General features: G+C 48.9%; 1 protein-coding gene across 1 annotated transcript; it reads left to right on the top strand.

Annotated features, from left to right (window-relative positions):
* Window positions 1–9785: 9785 nt before the first annotated feature.
* Window positions 9786–13234, top strand: C16H1orf174 (chromosome 16 C1orf174 homolog). Its single transcript, XM_074560446.1, has 3 exons — window positions 9786–10132; window positions 10761–11252; window positions 12079–13234. Exons 1-3 carry the CDS (start codon window positions 9878–9880, stop codon window positions 12187–12189), a joined length of 858 nt encoding a protein of 285 aa, XP_074416547.1. The 5' UTR covers window positions 9786–9877; the 3' UTR covers window positions 12190–13234.
* The last annotated feature ends 6 nt before the right edge of the window (window positions 13235–13240 follow it).

Here is a 13240-nt window from a genome sequence, read left to right as displayed (position 1 = left end):
TCTTAAATCTAGGGAATGTTTTCCCCTCTGCACACTGGGATTTGCATGGGGACCTCACTTGAGCCTTAATGGGATTTGTGAGTTTGGAACATATCTTAATGCACTGCGTCCCTCATACCTCTTGTCTAAGTAAAATGAGTTTGAATTTTTCATCCTAATTGCGGGCTTGTGATCTGCAATAGGCATTCTTGTACTGAAAAGCATCCGCTCCAAGATCCTTTCCTTGGGGTATATGATGAGAAAGGCGCGTCCCCGGGCTCTGCAGCCCATATGCTGTGGGGGGGGGCACAGCCCTGGCCCGGAGGTGGCTTGTGCCTCAGTAGTCACTGCAGCCAGCCAGAAGGTCTCAGAAATGCCTCACAGCTCCAGAAAGACTCTCCTGTGAGCAGGTAAACTCAAGGAAGACATTCTGAGCTATTATTCACTACTGAGCTTGGGAGAGTGTTTTGAGCCCATGGTGTGGGTATGTAAAAGAGGTCCCTGCTCCGAACAGCCCCGGGTCAGACCAAGCGGGTGGCCCGTAGGGAGCAGTGAGGGTGCTACGGGCTGGGTGGCAGTGAGCCTGGGGTCTCCCCTTCCTGGGCCAGCCCCGGCCAGCTGGAGCGCCTGGGGCAATTCCTCGTATCGCCTGGGACTGGGCATCCCCAGCCTTAACAGCCAGGGCACGGCTTTGGCTATTGCCGCTACCCAGCAACTGTAGGAGCGCTCTTTAAAGTTGCTGCTGTAGTGGAATAAAAAGTTATCTCTAACCCTGCAGGGATTTGGCAAAGATGCTGGCACAAAAATAGTTCGTAATGAGCTTTAAGACACATTAATGAAGAGAAGTGTAATTATTATTACTGAGTTCAATTACAGCCCCTGGATTACAAATACTCTCCCACAATCCCTCAAGAAAGAAATGCATCTTGTCTCTGCAATTAAATAAACTGCATATCAAGGGGAAGGGAGAGGATTAAACTACAGAAGAAAGAATTGCTTCAACTTGACTGTGGTGGCCCCTCTCATCCTCCCGACCAGCTATCTGTGCTTTGAGGAGAAGGATCCCTGCTCAGCACAGTGCAATGGCGATAAAAATGTTCTTTGGGAAACTGGTGGTTGGCTTCCTTCCAAAGTCTTAGGCATCTGTAATGCAGCAGTTGCCACGTTAGTAGAATCTAATAAACTTCTTTCTGAAATATTTATGGAAGTGCACACCTGTACATTTCTCTTTCCCAAAGATGCAACCTAGGCACTTCTTAAGGGGTTTTTCCTTCCCTGGTTACTGAGTGTAGAGACAAAATTGAGGAATTCGCATGTTTCCCGCAAAGAAGCGTGACCGAAAGCACAAAGCGGTAAGAAATGTGTAGCTGCAAATGCAGAGCATTGCCACGGGTCAAGTGCTGGGGAAGCTGCACGTCGAGTGCAGGGAGCCTGACCTTGACAACGCAGCGGAAATGTCAGACAGCAGGAAAAACAATGCGCTCCCTGGAGAACCGGCAAGATCCAGGGCTGGTGGAGCTGCTGATGTGCCTTTGGGCTACTTGGCCGGAGCAGCTTGCCTCTGGGAGCTCTGAGGGGTGGAGGAGCCGGTCCTCGCTGTGTGCTGAGCAGCCAGGGGCATCGCTTTTCTTCCACTTGCAGCAAGAAATCCAGAACCAAGAGGATCACCCTCATGTGGGTGCCGGGTGGCAAAGGGCCAGGCTCCCACCCGGGGTCAGAGCAGCTCAGCTGGCTTTGGTGCTAGAGGACAGGAGTCTGCTGGCATCCAGGAGACGGTACAGGCGGTCCACAGAGCCGCGCTGCTACCGCCGGGGATGCTGCTGCTCCCAGAGCAGTGCGGGATGCTCCACACCAGCCAGAGCAGGGGGCTAGCATAGCTCTACCATTTGCTGCTTTCAACCCTAAAATCTATCCTGAAATGCTTCCGAAATCCAAACGCACCGAGTTAAGCACAGGAGCAGAAGTCCTTGGTGCAGCTGGTTTTCTGCAGGACATACAGAAGCAATGACAAGCCTTGGCAGGTGTACGGAGACGCGTGGGGACAGTGAGGGCAGCGGTACTGGGTAAGTTACCAGCTGCCTCTTTGAGCGCTGCCTGGGAACTGGATTTCTTTTCCTATTAAGCAGGATGACAAAAATCACAGCCACGTGTATTGTAGTAGCTTCTCCTTAAACATTGCTATTGTCTGCAGACAGAGCGGTTTGTCTGCCCGCACTACTCGTCTCTGGAAATGACAGAGCTTGTTTAAATTCTCTCAGAACCCGCTATCTGAATACGTTTCTTGTGCAGCTTGATCGTTGTTAAATCTTTCCTACCTAACCTGGTTTACACACTGTTTCAGGGCCTGCTTTTGATCGCGCTGGCTGTAGGACACTTGTTCATACTGTGAACCCTACTTCTTTGTTCCTGCAGGTGTGCTACCCATGGGGAAACCTTTGTCCAAATAATCTCAGATTCCCCAAAGAGCGAGAGCTGCCGGCTTTGCTTTCTAGTTGAAGTGACAGCAAGGAATTTATAGATTTATTCTTCTATTCATTGGTGGCTTTCTATTCGTGTATCCTCACATCAAATCAAAGCATCAAAATAACATCCCCAGTATGCCAGCCCCAGCTTCTGGTCACTAGACGGACATCTGAGGAACAGATATTTTTAGTTGAAAAGAATAACCAGCAAGTGTTATTTAGTGAAGAAGACGACCCAAAACACATGCTAAGAAGAAACTAATGCACAAGCTTTTACTGGAATTGGAGAGGACTGGAATGGCACCAGCCACCCAGCATCTCTGCTGTGCGCTGGGCAGCCCCGCACATTGCTGGCATCCCCAAAGCACCGTGAGACCCGGAGAGAGACACTCTTGGTGACAGCCCGGCTCCTGGCCGGGCACTTGGCACAGCGTGCCCAGGCAAGCAGCCTCTGAGCTGGGAAAGCAACCTGCATTGCCACACACCTGCCCTGGGCGCGGAAAGAGGCAAGGAGGGGGACAGAAAGATGCGGCAGCCCGGTTTCTAGCTACACAGCAGCGTTTGTGTTACCAGAACACTTCTAAACCTTCTTCCCAGGTTTTATTTAATTCCGACTCTGTTCAAGTGTTCAGCGCTATCAGTGCGCACAGAAAAGAGCCCCAGAAACTCGCTGCCTGTGAAGGAGTTCTCAGCTGAAGTCTTTGTCCACTTACGCGATTAATCCGTCTCTGTCTGAAGCGCAGCTATCGCACACCAGGCAGCGTCTGCACAGTCATGCCACATCTGTACGGCGTGCCAGCGGCGTGGGTGGCAGGGCACGCACCGGCCCGGCGAAGGGATGGAGGATGACTTCAGCGCTGTGGCGTTGTGTAACAGAGCTGCTCCTGGAAAAACTGCTTCAAAGGAGTCTGTACACAGGAGATTCACCAGCGACTTCTTGATGGAGGCATACTTGCATGTAGGAAATACTTAAACAGATTGTAATGAAGATCTGGCTTCATTACTGGGGCCTCGTAGGGCTGATAACTGAGTTCGCTCCTGTTGCACTGAAGTCCCCAGTTGGAGTGAATGCGCAAACGCTCCGCTCTCCAGGACGCTGGAGCAGTTGTCTTAGCATGAATCCTGCCAATGGTACAATATTGCTTGCTGTTGCATGAACAGAACATGTCTCCTCTGATTGTTTTTTCCTGCTCTTTTGAGATAGATGCTATCTGAGGATCCCCACTGGTAGAAGGTCTTCTCTGAGGTGCAGTTACAGCTCTTTACATGTAACCTCTGGCATCAGTAATGGAGGGGAAAAAAAAAATAAAATAAGTCTAAGTGCTTTTTGGATGAAGCTTGCTCCTTTTCTGGAAGCAGTTTGTGAGACTTGACAAGAGACTGACCTCAGTGGCCTGTTCCATGGTCCTGCTCTAGGGTGTTTCAACTGTAATTATCCTTTTTTAATTTGGGGAGCTACTGAACTGTGATAACATTCCTGGAGTGGCTTAAACTCCTACTCCTGTAAGATACCAGGGGGAAAGCTGCCTGTTCAGGAAAACGCTGATGGCTTTTCGCTTTGCTAAGAAGGTGCCAAAGGGCCCAGCCGCCTTCTCCATCTCAGACTGGGGATCCCCAGTGGGGATGGCACCTCTGCTCGGGCCAGCTCTGTCCTTGGAGATGTCATTCACCTGCCCCGTGACTGGTGACTCTTAGGAGCCAAGAATTAAATTGTTGAGGCTTTATAAACTTTATGCATGAAATTATCACAAGATAAGTGACAGAAAATGAGCAAGAGCTAATTATATGACAGAGAGGGAGGGTGCCACTGCGTAGCAATCATTTCAAAGGCAAATAGAAATATTTATAGACCCGGGACTGCAAAACTTGCCACTGTGCTCTGACACGAGATGTGCTACTGATTCATGGAGAAACACGTTAGGATGGGGCTTTGCCAGTCATGTGGGCCACGGCTCTGCTAAAAGGTAAGTCTCGTCTCAAGCGAGGCTCAAAGGCATGTGCTAAACCGATAAAATCGGGTAAAATTTTGTAAAATCAGAATTTAAAATATCCTGGCGATCTTCTGTTTTCAGTCCCTCTGTATCGCTCGCTGACGACTAGCGCAGCCGTCAGGGCTTGCAGAGGTGCCCCCTGCCCCGACTGTCCCGTGTCCCTCCCGAGGGAGGACTGGACACGGCTCTGTCGGGCTCGGTCACCTCCAGGCAGTGCTTGCTGCCACCTTGTAAGCCCGATTTTGGGGAGGCACATAGTTTGTGCAGGCGTTCATATCTCAGGTCTGTGGCTCCCTGGCACGCAGCGTCCCGCCGTGCTTCTGCTCCGTCCCTCGTCCAAGCGGAGCACTGCGAAGGGAAGGGGCTGGGAGAGGAGATGGTTCCGAGAGGCTGTGTACGCTGACAGGGAGAAAGACTTCAAAACCGACAGACACCTGAGAGCGGCCACCCTGAAGTCACCCTCCTGCGGGATGTTCCCTGCTCCCCTCCTCGCTCCTGAGGATTATCCCGTGCCTGGAAGTCGCCGTGAAGCAGAAGTTGTCCCCGGGGGGTATAACTCATCATATACTTCACCGATGGAGCCACGCGCTTCCCCAGCAGCGGCAGACCTGGGCCCAGGCTATTTTCGCACTGTGAGAAGGGACTGACTAATTCTGATGGGAGCCGAGAGAATTTGCTATTACCTGCAGATAATAGAGGGAAGAAGATAATTCATTCCCATCCCAAAAGCAATCTCTGCAGGCGGGTTTTGAGACAGCTTTCCAACCATCTCCCTTTGGAGACCACCGAGCAGCAGGCTTTAAAGAATCCTTTATATTTTTAGCAGCAAGATAATAGTGGTGGAAATTTAATAAACTTCACCATCAAATATTTATCCCATTACACTGGCTCAAGTAATTTAAGCTGCTGAAATCAACATTGTGGTTTTATTTTTAATGAGCCTTGTGTAAAACAGCCTCTTCTATCATTGTCAGGTATGTATGGAAGAGTTGCATTTACTCAAAGCATTTTTAATCTTCCCTGAAGAAACAACGTTAAATAATGTACAACATTTACCAAAATGTTACCTGTCACTGGTAGAAAATCTAGCTAGGGCTAGGCAAGCCTGATGTTTACTGGCGTTTGGGTCAGAGGAAGAGCAGGGTGTATATATATGTTGTTTTTTTTTTTCTTTTTTTCCATCTAACTAGGCAAATAATGCTGAGAGTGCCCTGGCTCAGACTCTGGATGGAGTTCAGCCTTGCTGAATGCAATGTTCCCAGCTTGTCCCACTGACAGCTGGGCAGGGTGGCAACGTCAGGACAGGCGGCTTAGCAGGAGGAGAGAGGGAGAAGCTGCTTTTCCCATCAGCTTTTCCCCATACCAGCTGGGAACAGCACATCAGAGCGTCTGAACACCGCTGCTCCGGCTCCCTGGGGCTCCCTTGCAAAGAAACCGGGCAAAAAAACAGGCATCTGGGCCACTCACAGGAGGGCAAAAAGGCTCGATGGGGCCGTGAGCCTCTTCCATGACCCCTGCAGCCCCCCCAGCACTGCCCCTCGCCCCCCGCAGCTGCCGGGGCTCCCATCGCTGGTCTCACACCGACCCCCAGCGTCCGGCAGCCGGGGCAGCGAATCGCAGCCGCTGCTAAATTCGATGTAAATTAAACCATAACCCCTGTAGCAAAGCGACAGGAGAAAGAAGAAAGTGGTGGGAAGAGAATGCTTGTTTGCATGACTGCAGTTAAAGCAACTATTAAATTAAGTCAGGAAAAGATTTCTGTGAGATGTTGCTTTTTAATGCAAGGGTAAGTTGCCACAGTCCATGTAATCAGATTCCTGGAGCACGGGTAATGATTTGGTCTCAGTGGGATGCTTTGGGCTGGGAGAGATTTACTCGCGTTTTGTGAAACACTTTAAAAATCAACGCAGCTCACAGCAATTAAGGTCTTTGGAAGGGTAGGAAACCTTGGGCAAATCAGGTGCCCTGAATTCACTGGGTAGTGTTTACAGAGTGCTCTGGGAAGGATTTGCCATGTAAACACTAGAGATCATTACGAAAATTGGGTATGTGCATCTATAGCGGGGAGGATCCGGTTGGGCAGGGGTCCGGCGTCTCCAGCCGTACTCATCACGGGGAGGTCGGTGCCACGCAGCCCCTCCGCCAGACAAGAATTACAGCTATCCAATGCGAGACGGGTTCTCTGTGTCCTCTGTTTCTCAGATGTCCCTTAAGGTTCTTTATTAATGAATTTCATAGTTTTTCTCTTTGCTGCTCTTTCTTGCAAAGCCTATGTACTCCGCTCAGTTGTGTTAATTAATTTCTTCAGATACTGGCTTTCCACATTTGGTTCTTGATAAGATACTAGAAAGAAATCTAAAATAAGACTCAAAAAGAGATTTCTCACATGGCAAGCATAAAGTTTCATTATGTATCATAAATCCCCTGTTATTTCTGTGTCAGGGCTCTGTAGTTCCTGGTGTGAATACTCCTCAGGAATGAAAATGAAGGTCTTATTCAATTTGAGCAGTGCGAGGGTACTCAAGACAGCAGCGTTCAGAGGGCTGCAGACCTCCTGAATGTTTCAGTTCTAGCTGGGATAGCCACTCATCAGGAATTTGTCCAGGAGACAGTGCCTCTGGGAGCCCAAAAAGTGTTCATCCCTGGAGGGGTTCAAGGCCAGGTTGGACGGGGCTTGGAGCAACCTGGGCTGGTGGGAGGTGTCCCTGCCCAGGGCAGGGGGTGCACGGGATGATGTTTAAGACCCCTTCCAACCCAAACCATTTTATGGTTCTATGAAAATCAGTGGTTTGATATTCACTGTCATTACCTAAGTTGGTATGACAACATTGTTTGGCAGCAGAGAACAACAGCTAAAAAGTTTAAATCTTGAGGGAAATACTAATCTATAGTGCTGGTGCTTGCTCTGCTGAAGAGGCAGAGGAGGCAGCGGGAGGAAGGTGCTGCAGCGTGGTCCAGGCAGGCTCCTGGTGCCGGCTACCAGGCAGTGCATCCTCCTCCCGCTTCCTCCCCAGGTGCTGCTAACGACAAATAACTCAGCCACCTTAACTAAAAATAACCTCCCCTTAGCAGGAAAAGACCAGCCAGTGCTCCTGCTGGATGACTCTTTAGTTTGATAGACCTCTCACTCAACAGTTAACAGCCAGCATGTTTACAGGCAACATTTTTTTTGGCTGCTGTCCCTCGCGTGTCACTAATGTTTAGCCAAATGAACTGGGAGGATTATAACAGACAGGGACACTGGTGCAAGTGACAGGCGCAGAGACAAGTGCTGCAAGAAGCTAATTTACACATCGAGTTTCACAGCCTGAACCTCCCTTCCTGCTCAATAAGCTCATCAGCTGCTGCTTTATACCCGCCAGGCAGCTTTCATAAAAATGAGGAAGCTCACAAAATCTTTTTTTTTTTTTGCCTGCCTGCTTAGACAACATATTCTAATAAAAATCACTTTTTAATATTGTTGAAAATAGGTCCTCTTTTATGTGGAAATGTGCATTTAATGTAAATAGTTTGTGCTGCTCTGATTCTCTTTAAGGGCTGCGTGGCTGTTGGCAGTCCCTGCGTAGCCTTTCAAGTCACTCGGGAGACGCTGCCTACTGCTGAGACGTGGGCTGATCTCGGAGGGGATCCGCGCTCTCGCTTGCCTCTCCCGGGGTGCTCTGTGTGCTACGTGGCAGCTGTTTTCTCAGAGAGGGATCAGCCATATTTCACAAAAAGCAACAACACCTGCAGTTGCGAAATTGCCACCGTTTTCCCACAAAGTAACGTGGTCCTAGGGGAGAACGTGGTGACTGTCGTGGGGGAGCATCCTGGCTTCATCTGCACGAGGTGCTTTGTCCCTTGGAAGTGCCCGAGGCGCTCGTGGCCGTGTATCTCCACCCCCGGTCTGTGAGCCCACACCCACACTGGGCCACCGAAGCACCCCAGGCTGCCTCGGGCTTAGCCACCCCTGGCGTCGCCGCTCTAACACGCACGTCAGCTTTACCAAGCAGCATAAAGAAGGGGAAACATATAGTGTTGTGGAAAGTATTTATTAAAATTTTCAAAATAAATTTTTTCTTACTATTTTCAGTTCGTTGGGGAAATTAAAACAACAACTGAGTTTTCCAGCTGCAGAAACGCTGTTCTTCAGCCAGTTCTAGTCCTCTTCTGTTTACGAGACAGTATAAGTTTTCACTGCCTAATAAAAGCAATCATCTGTATTCCATGGCTGCAAGCAACAACACTGTGAGAAAGCAGAGCAAGTCGAGAAGCTTTTGGAGGAGAATATGAATTATCTCAGCCGGAGAACAAAGCACAGAAGGACCCCTGAGCACCGAAAGAAATTGCAGAGCACCGTATCCGGCATGTCTCTGAACCTCCGCCGTTTAACTGGGAGACTTTATGCTTTTGAGAAAAAATGTCTTACTTGAATATTCCCATAGGTACATTCTTGCCACTTATTTCTGCAATTTAAATTGTTGCTCATGTTTTTTAAGGCCAGGATGAACGGACAAGCATTTTATCAGCTAACTTGGCTTAAGGAGCACAGGTAATATCCTCAAATCACCAGGACTTGTGGTATGGCTCTGTGATGAGCAAGAACGTTAGAGACTGCTATAAAGAAACAAGCTCCTGTGCCCTCAGCCGGACAGAATTATAAAAATCCCCACAGCGTCCTCAAAACAGTGAATTAACAGAAGAAAGAGCTGTAGTTTAATGTGATGGATGGAGCCCCTGGGCTCCATTGCGGCAGGCGCTGCCATCCCTCCTCCGGCACAGACCGTCAGGGCACGCGGTACCTACAATTTCTTGAAAAAGGCAAGCGTGCTACCTCACCTCCCTCAGTAAAATAAGTGAAGATAATTACATACTTAAATCTAGGTGTCGGGCTGCTTTGCCACACAGAAATTCATCTGCCATCATCAGAGTCCTTGAAGTTAAAGAGGGATTTGAGTTACTGACATAATTTGTTCCCTGAGGGCTGTGGAAACGAACTGAGCGACATATCTGAATAATAACTCCCCAACTGCACATCTTATAACCAGAGCTAGTGTTGCTCCAGAAGGAAGACACTATGGGAAGCAAAAGATCTGAAATGCTTATAACCTACACAGTGATCAGGCAGAATTTGTTTGGTTTCTTTCCCCAGGCAGCCGCCCCTCAGGGAGATCTGGAGATAAACTCCTCTGTTTTCACTTTGCTAAAGCTTATTTTAATGTCACGCTGCTTGTGGGCCAAGCCCGGGGTCTGGCTCTGTGTGGTGGGCCGGCGTGGGCCGCCCCGCTTGCGGTAGGCCCTGAGGGGGGCTCCCTACACAGGCCCCGTCTCGCCCCGCCCCCGAGCGAGGACGAGGCCTCCCTTCGCCCGTCGTTTCGGCCCGGAGGAACCACCTGCCCGCCCGGTACGCCGGGGAGGCAGACGACGGCAAGGCCCGGCTGCCCCTAAGGCGAGAGGCTCCACAAGATGGCGAGCGCGGGCGCCCGCGCCCTGCCCAAGATGGCGGCGGGCGGTCCAGCGCGGCGGGCGGCGGGAGCGCGGGGTCGGAGCCGCACGGAGCCCCACGGCCCGGCGCTGCCAGGGCGGCGGCGGCCTCCCGGGCGCAGTGCGAAGGGGTCCCCGGAGGACGGGCGCCCGGCAGCCGCCTCTGCTGAGCCCGCGAGGGAAGCGCCAGCAGCGGCCCGCCGCCAGGAGCGGGGCGGCCCCCGGAGGCCGAGCCCGGTAGGAGGGACTGGGCCGGGGCGGGCTAGGGCTGGGGCTTGGGAGGGGGCTGCGGGGCTGCTAGTCATTAACCGCTGCAATCTAAGCGTCATCGTGAGGGAATTATCTGAAAAATTTAAGTAAATTATTCGCCTTTCCTGCCTTCCCGCCACTTTGTTAGACTCCTGTGGGCAAAAATACAAGGCAGGGGCATGTTTGTGTGCTGCAGGGCTAGCTGTTGGATTTATCACCATTTAAAGCCAGTGGCAGGCCGTTGGCCAGTGCGCTGTGCCACCAGCGAGCAGTGGGACGTTCTGCTGTACCAGGTGATGGTTCGTTCTGCTACATTAATTGTTATCCACAGCATCCCTAAAACATGGAAGTGGTGATTAGCCACATACAGGGCTAGGTTATGCTTTGAGAAGTAGCTTTCCACTGGTGATGGGCTGTACGTTGTGGTTTAGAGTGAGCTGTCTGCTCCTCTTGTCTATCTTTTCATGTGCACTTTCTACTAATTACTTTTCTTAGTGATGCAGCTTTGGATCAAGGTGCTGCTCTCCTTGTTCCTCAGCCAGCCTTGCAACTAAAGAGATCTGGTGATTTTATTTATTTCAAGTAAGCTTTAGGAATTTATCTTTTTTTCCAACAGTCGTCTTTACACAAAGTGGCTGACAGACGACCCTCAAAGAGGCTAAAATGTGAAAAACACAGTCTAGTAAAATCAGAACTAGAAGGACTTGCATGTGGAAGTGCTGCGTTGGGGGAAACACCTAAAACACCTGATGGGGATCGATGCTCAGAAGATCCGGCAGACTGCAATATAATTCAGCAGGAAAAAGGTGAAAGCATTCCAGAGATGAAGAAAGAGAAACAGGAAAAGGAGCCTAATGTTTCTCTCAAGCCATGTGCAGTGAAATCAAGCAGTGCTACACCAAAACCGGGCAGCGATGAAAACCTGCACGATCATGTCTGCAGCAAAGAGGAGAGCAGCGGTGAGAGTGTCCTTTCCGATGGGTCCAGCTTGGAGGATGGAGATCTCCCGAAGAAGCCGATACAACTAGACAATAGTGCTTTCTTGGATGAAGACAGCAACCAGCCGATGCCAGTGGACCGATTCTTTGGAGATGTCGAGTTTATACAGGTAAGATGAGGACAGTCTGTTCACACTTCACAGACTCAGCTCTGTTCCACTCCAGTCTTGCATCTTCCAACAAAATTAGGCTAGCCTCAAAATTGTAGGCAAACTTGACTAGTATTGGTAGACATCTGGAGTCGTATCCCTGTCCCCTAGGTGGAATTGTCTCAGTCAGAAATGAAGTTGAATTGCCCAGCCAAGTTAATTTCAGATGTAAAATCTTTCTTATTTAGATTGTTTGGTCCAAATCCTTAAGATAGGTATTTTTACTCCTGAAGACATAGATAGCTGTACTGTGGAGACACAGTGTTATTCTGTCAACATAGTTTTTCACTGGTCATTGGTTCTTTATTGTGATTATTGTAATTCTTTGGAATGGAAACTGTTTTCTGGCCACCTCTGTTTTTTGAGTGATCAAGGGCCAGAACTTTAAATTCAAACCCCAGGTCTGCCTTTAATGTTGTGTAACTTTGGGCAAAGTAATGCCACCTTCTTTCAGGCATTTCATGAGGATTAGTATTTAGCAGGAGTCACGGTTGGTATTTAGCGGGACTATTGAGGATTTGTTCGTGGAGCACTTCATCCTCTCTGAATCCGCCAGCCTGCGGAAGCAGTGCCAGCCCTCACTTTGACCATGAGCCGTGACGGGTTCAGGCAAGCTCCCCTCAAAGCTCCTCTGCTTCAGCTGTGGGTTTATGCCACCGCTTCCAAGTGAAGAGCTGCGTGTTGGTGCCTTGAATCGGATGTGGAAGTATGGGAACTGTTGAAAAGGTAGGAGGTCTGGCATTTGCTGCAACAGACTTTCCTTAATGATTTTATCTTTTTCTTAAAGGATCTCCCACCAGTTGCACTCCCAAGCACAACGATGAGCAGGCGAGAATTCAGGCGGCTACATTTCATTGCAAAGGAAGATGAGGAGGAGGAGGAAGAGGATGTTGTCTAACAACAAACTGTAAACAAACGAAACCTTTTTTCTTTTTCTTTGCAACCACGTAATGATGGTTGGTTATGTCACTAACATAAGGTGTCTGCGTTTGCCTTTTCTCAGAGAAAGAAGAACTGGTAGAGTTTGTTTTTCTGGAATTGGCAGATACAGTATTCTCCCGTGGTTATCTGAGGCAAAGATTCACTCAGTTTTCAGTGATTTGGAAATAAATCGTAATTTATCATTTTATCATTAATATTTAGGTAAAAACAGGGAAAATAGAAGTTCTTACTGCTTTTTTATAATTTGAGCCCATATCTAGGGTGAACACTTGGTCTCACTCCTTTTTAAAAATAGCCAAGAAAACTGTCTTCGAACACGGTCCTCTTCTAGTTCTGCGTTGTCTGCCATTGTGTCGTGCAGTTCGAATGCGGGCAGTTGACTACGCAGTACGAAGAGGCACACTGGGCTCTCTCGTGCAAGTTGTGTTGCATTGTTTACATCTAAACCAGAACCAATTACACCTCTAAAATGCAGTTCTGGATGTCAGTGTGAGCTCAGTGGTGTTAAACTCTGCAAGTTTAGTATGCTTTTATTGCTGTCAGTTCTCTGAACGACCACCACGCAAAGCGGGCTGCTTCCCTCTGCCACCAGAGCAGCCGTAAGCATTGCCTTTTGTAATAGCTGTGTAATCAGCTCCTGCAGTATTTCCAGTTGAATTCCATGGGTTCCGAGTAGGAATTTTGTAAACAAATGCAGTGGTGGTGATAAAGGATCTCACAGTGTTGGACTTGATCGGTAGATGAACGAATATTGACTGCTAAGGATATGGGTCAGTCCACTGAATTTGTTATTTTGGACTGCATTTTTAGACAATAATGAGCAACCTCAGATGATTTCAGGAACTGTTAACTCACCCGATGTTTATGATAATACTTCTTTGAAAGTGTGATTATGCAATAACCTTACAGATCTTTATTGTTATAAATAGTTTCTTCTGCATTTCTAAAAATATAGAGAAAATGTTATCGGCAGATGGTTTAAATAAATATTAATTTCTACAGCTATA

The sequence above is a fragment of the Larus michahellis genome, chromosome 16, assembly GCF_964199755.1.
Source record: "Larus michahellis chromosome 16, bLarMic1.1, whole genome shotgun sequence".
Taxonomy (NCBI): domain Eukaryota; kingdom Metazoa; phylum Chordata; class Aves; order Charadriiformes; family Laridae; genus Larus; species Larus michahellis.
Note: the sequence above shows the minus strand (reverse complement) of the source record. Positions and strands in the feature narration are given on the sequence as shown.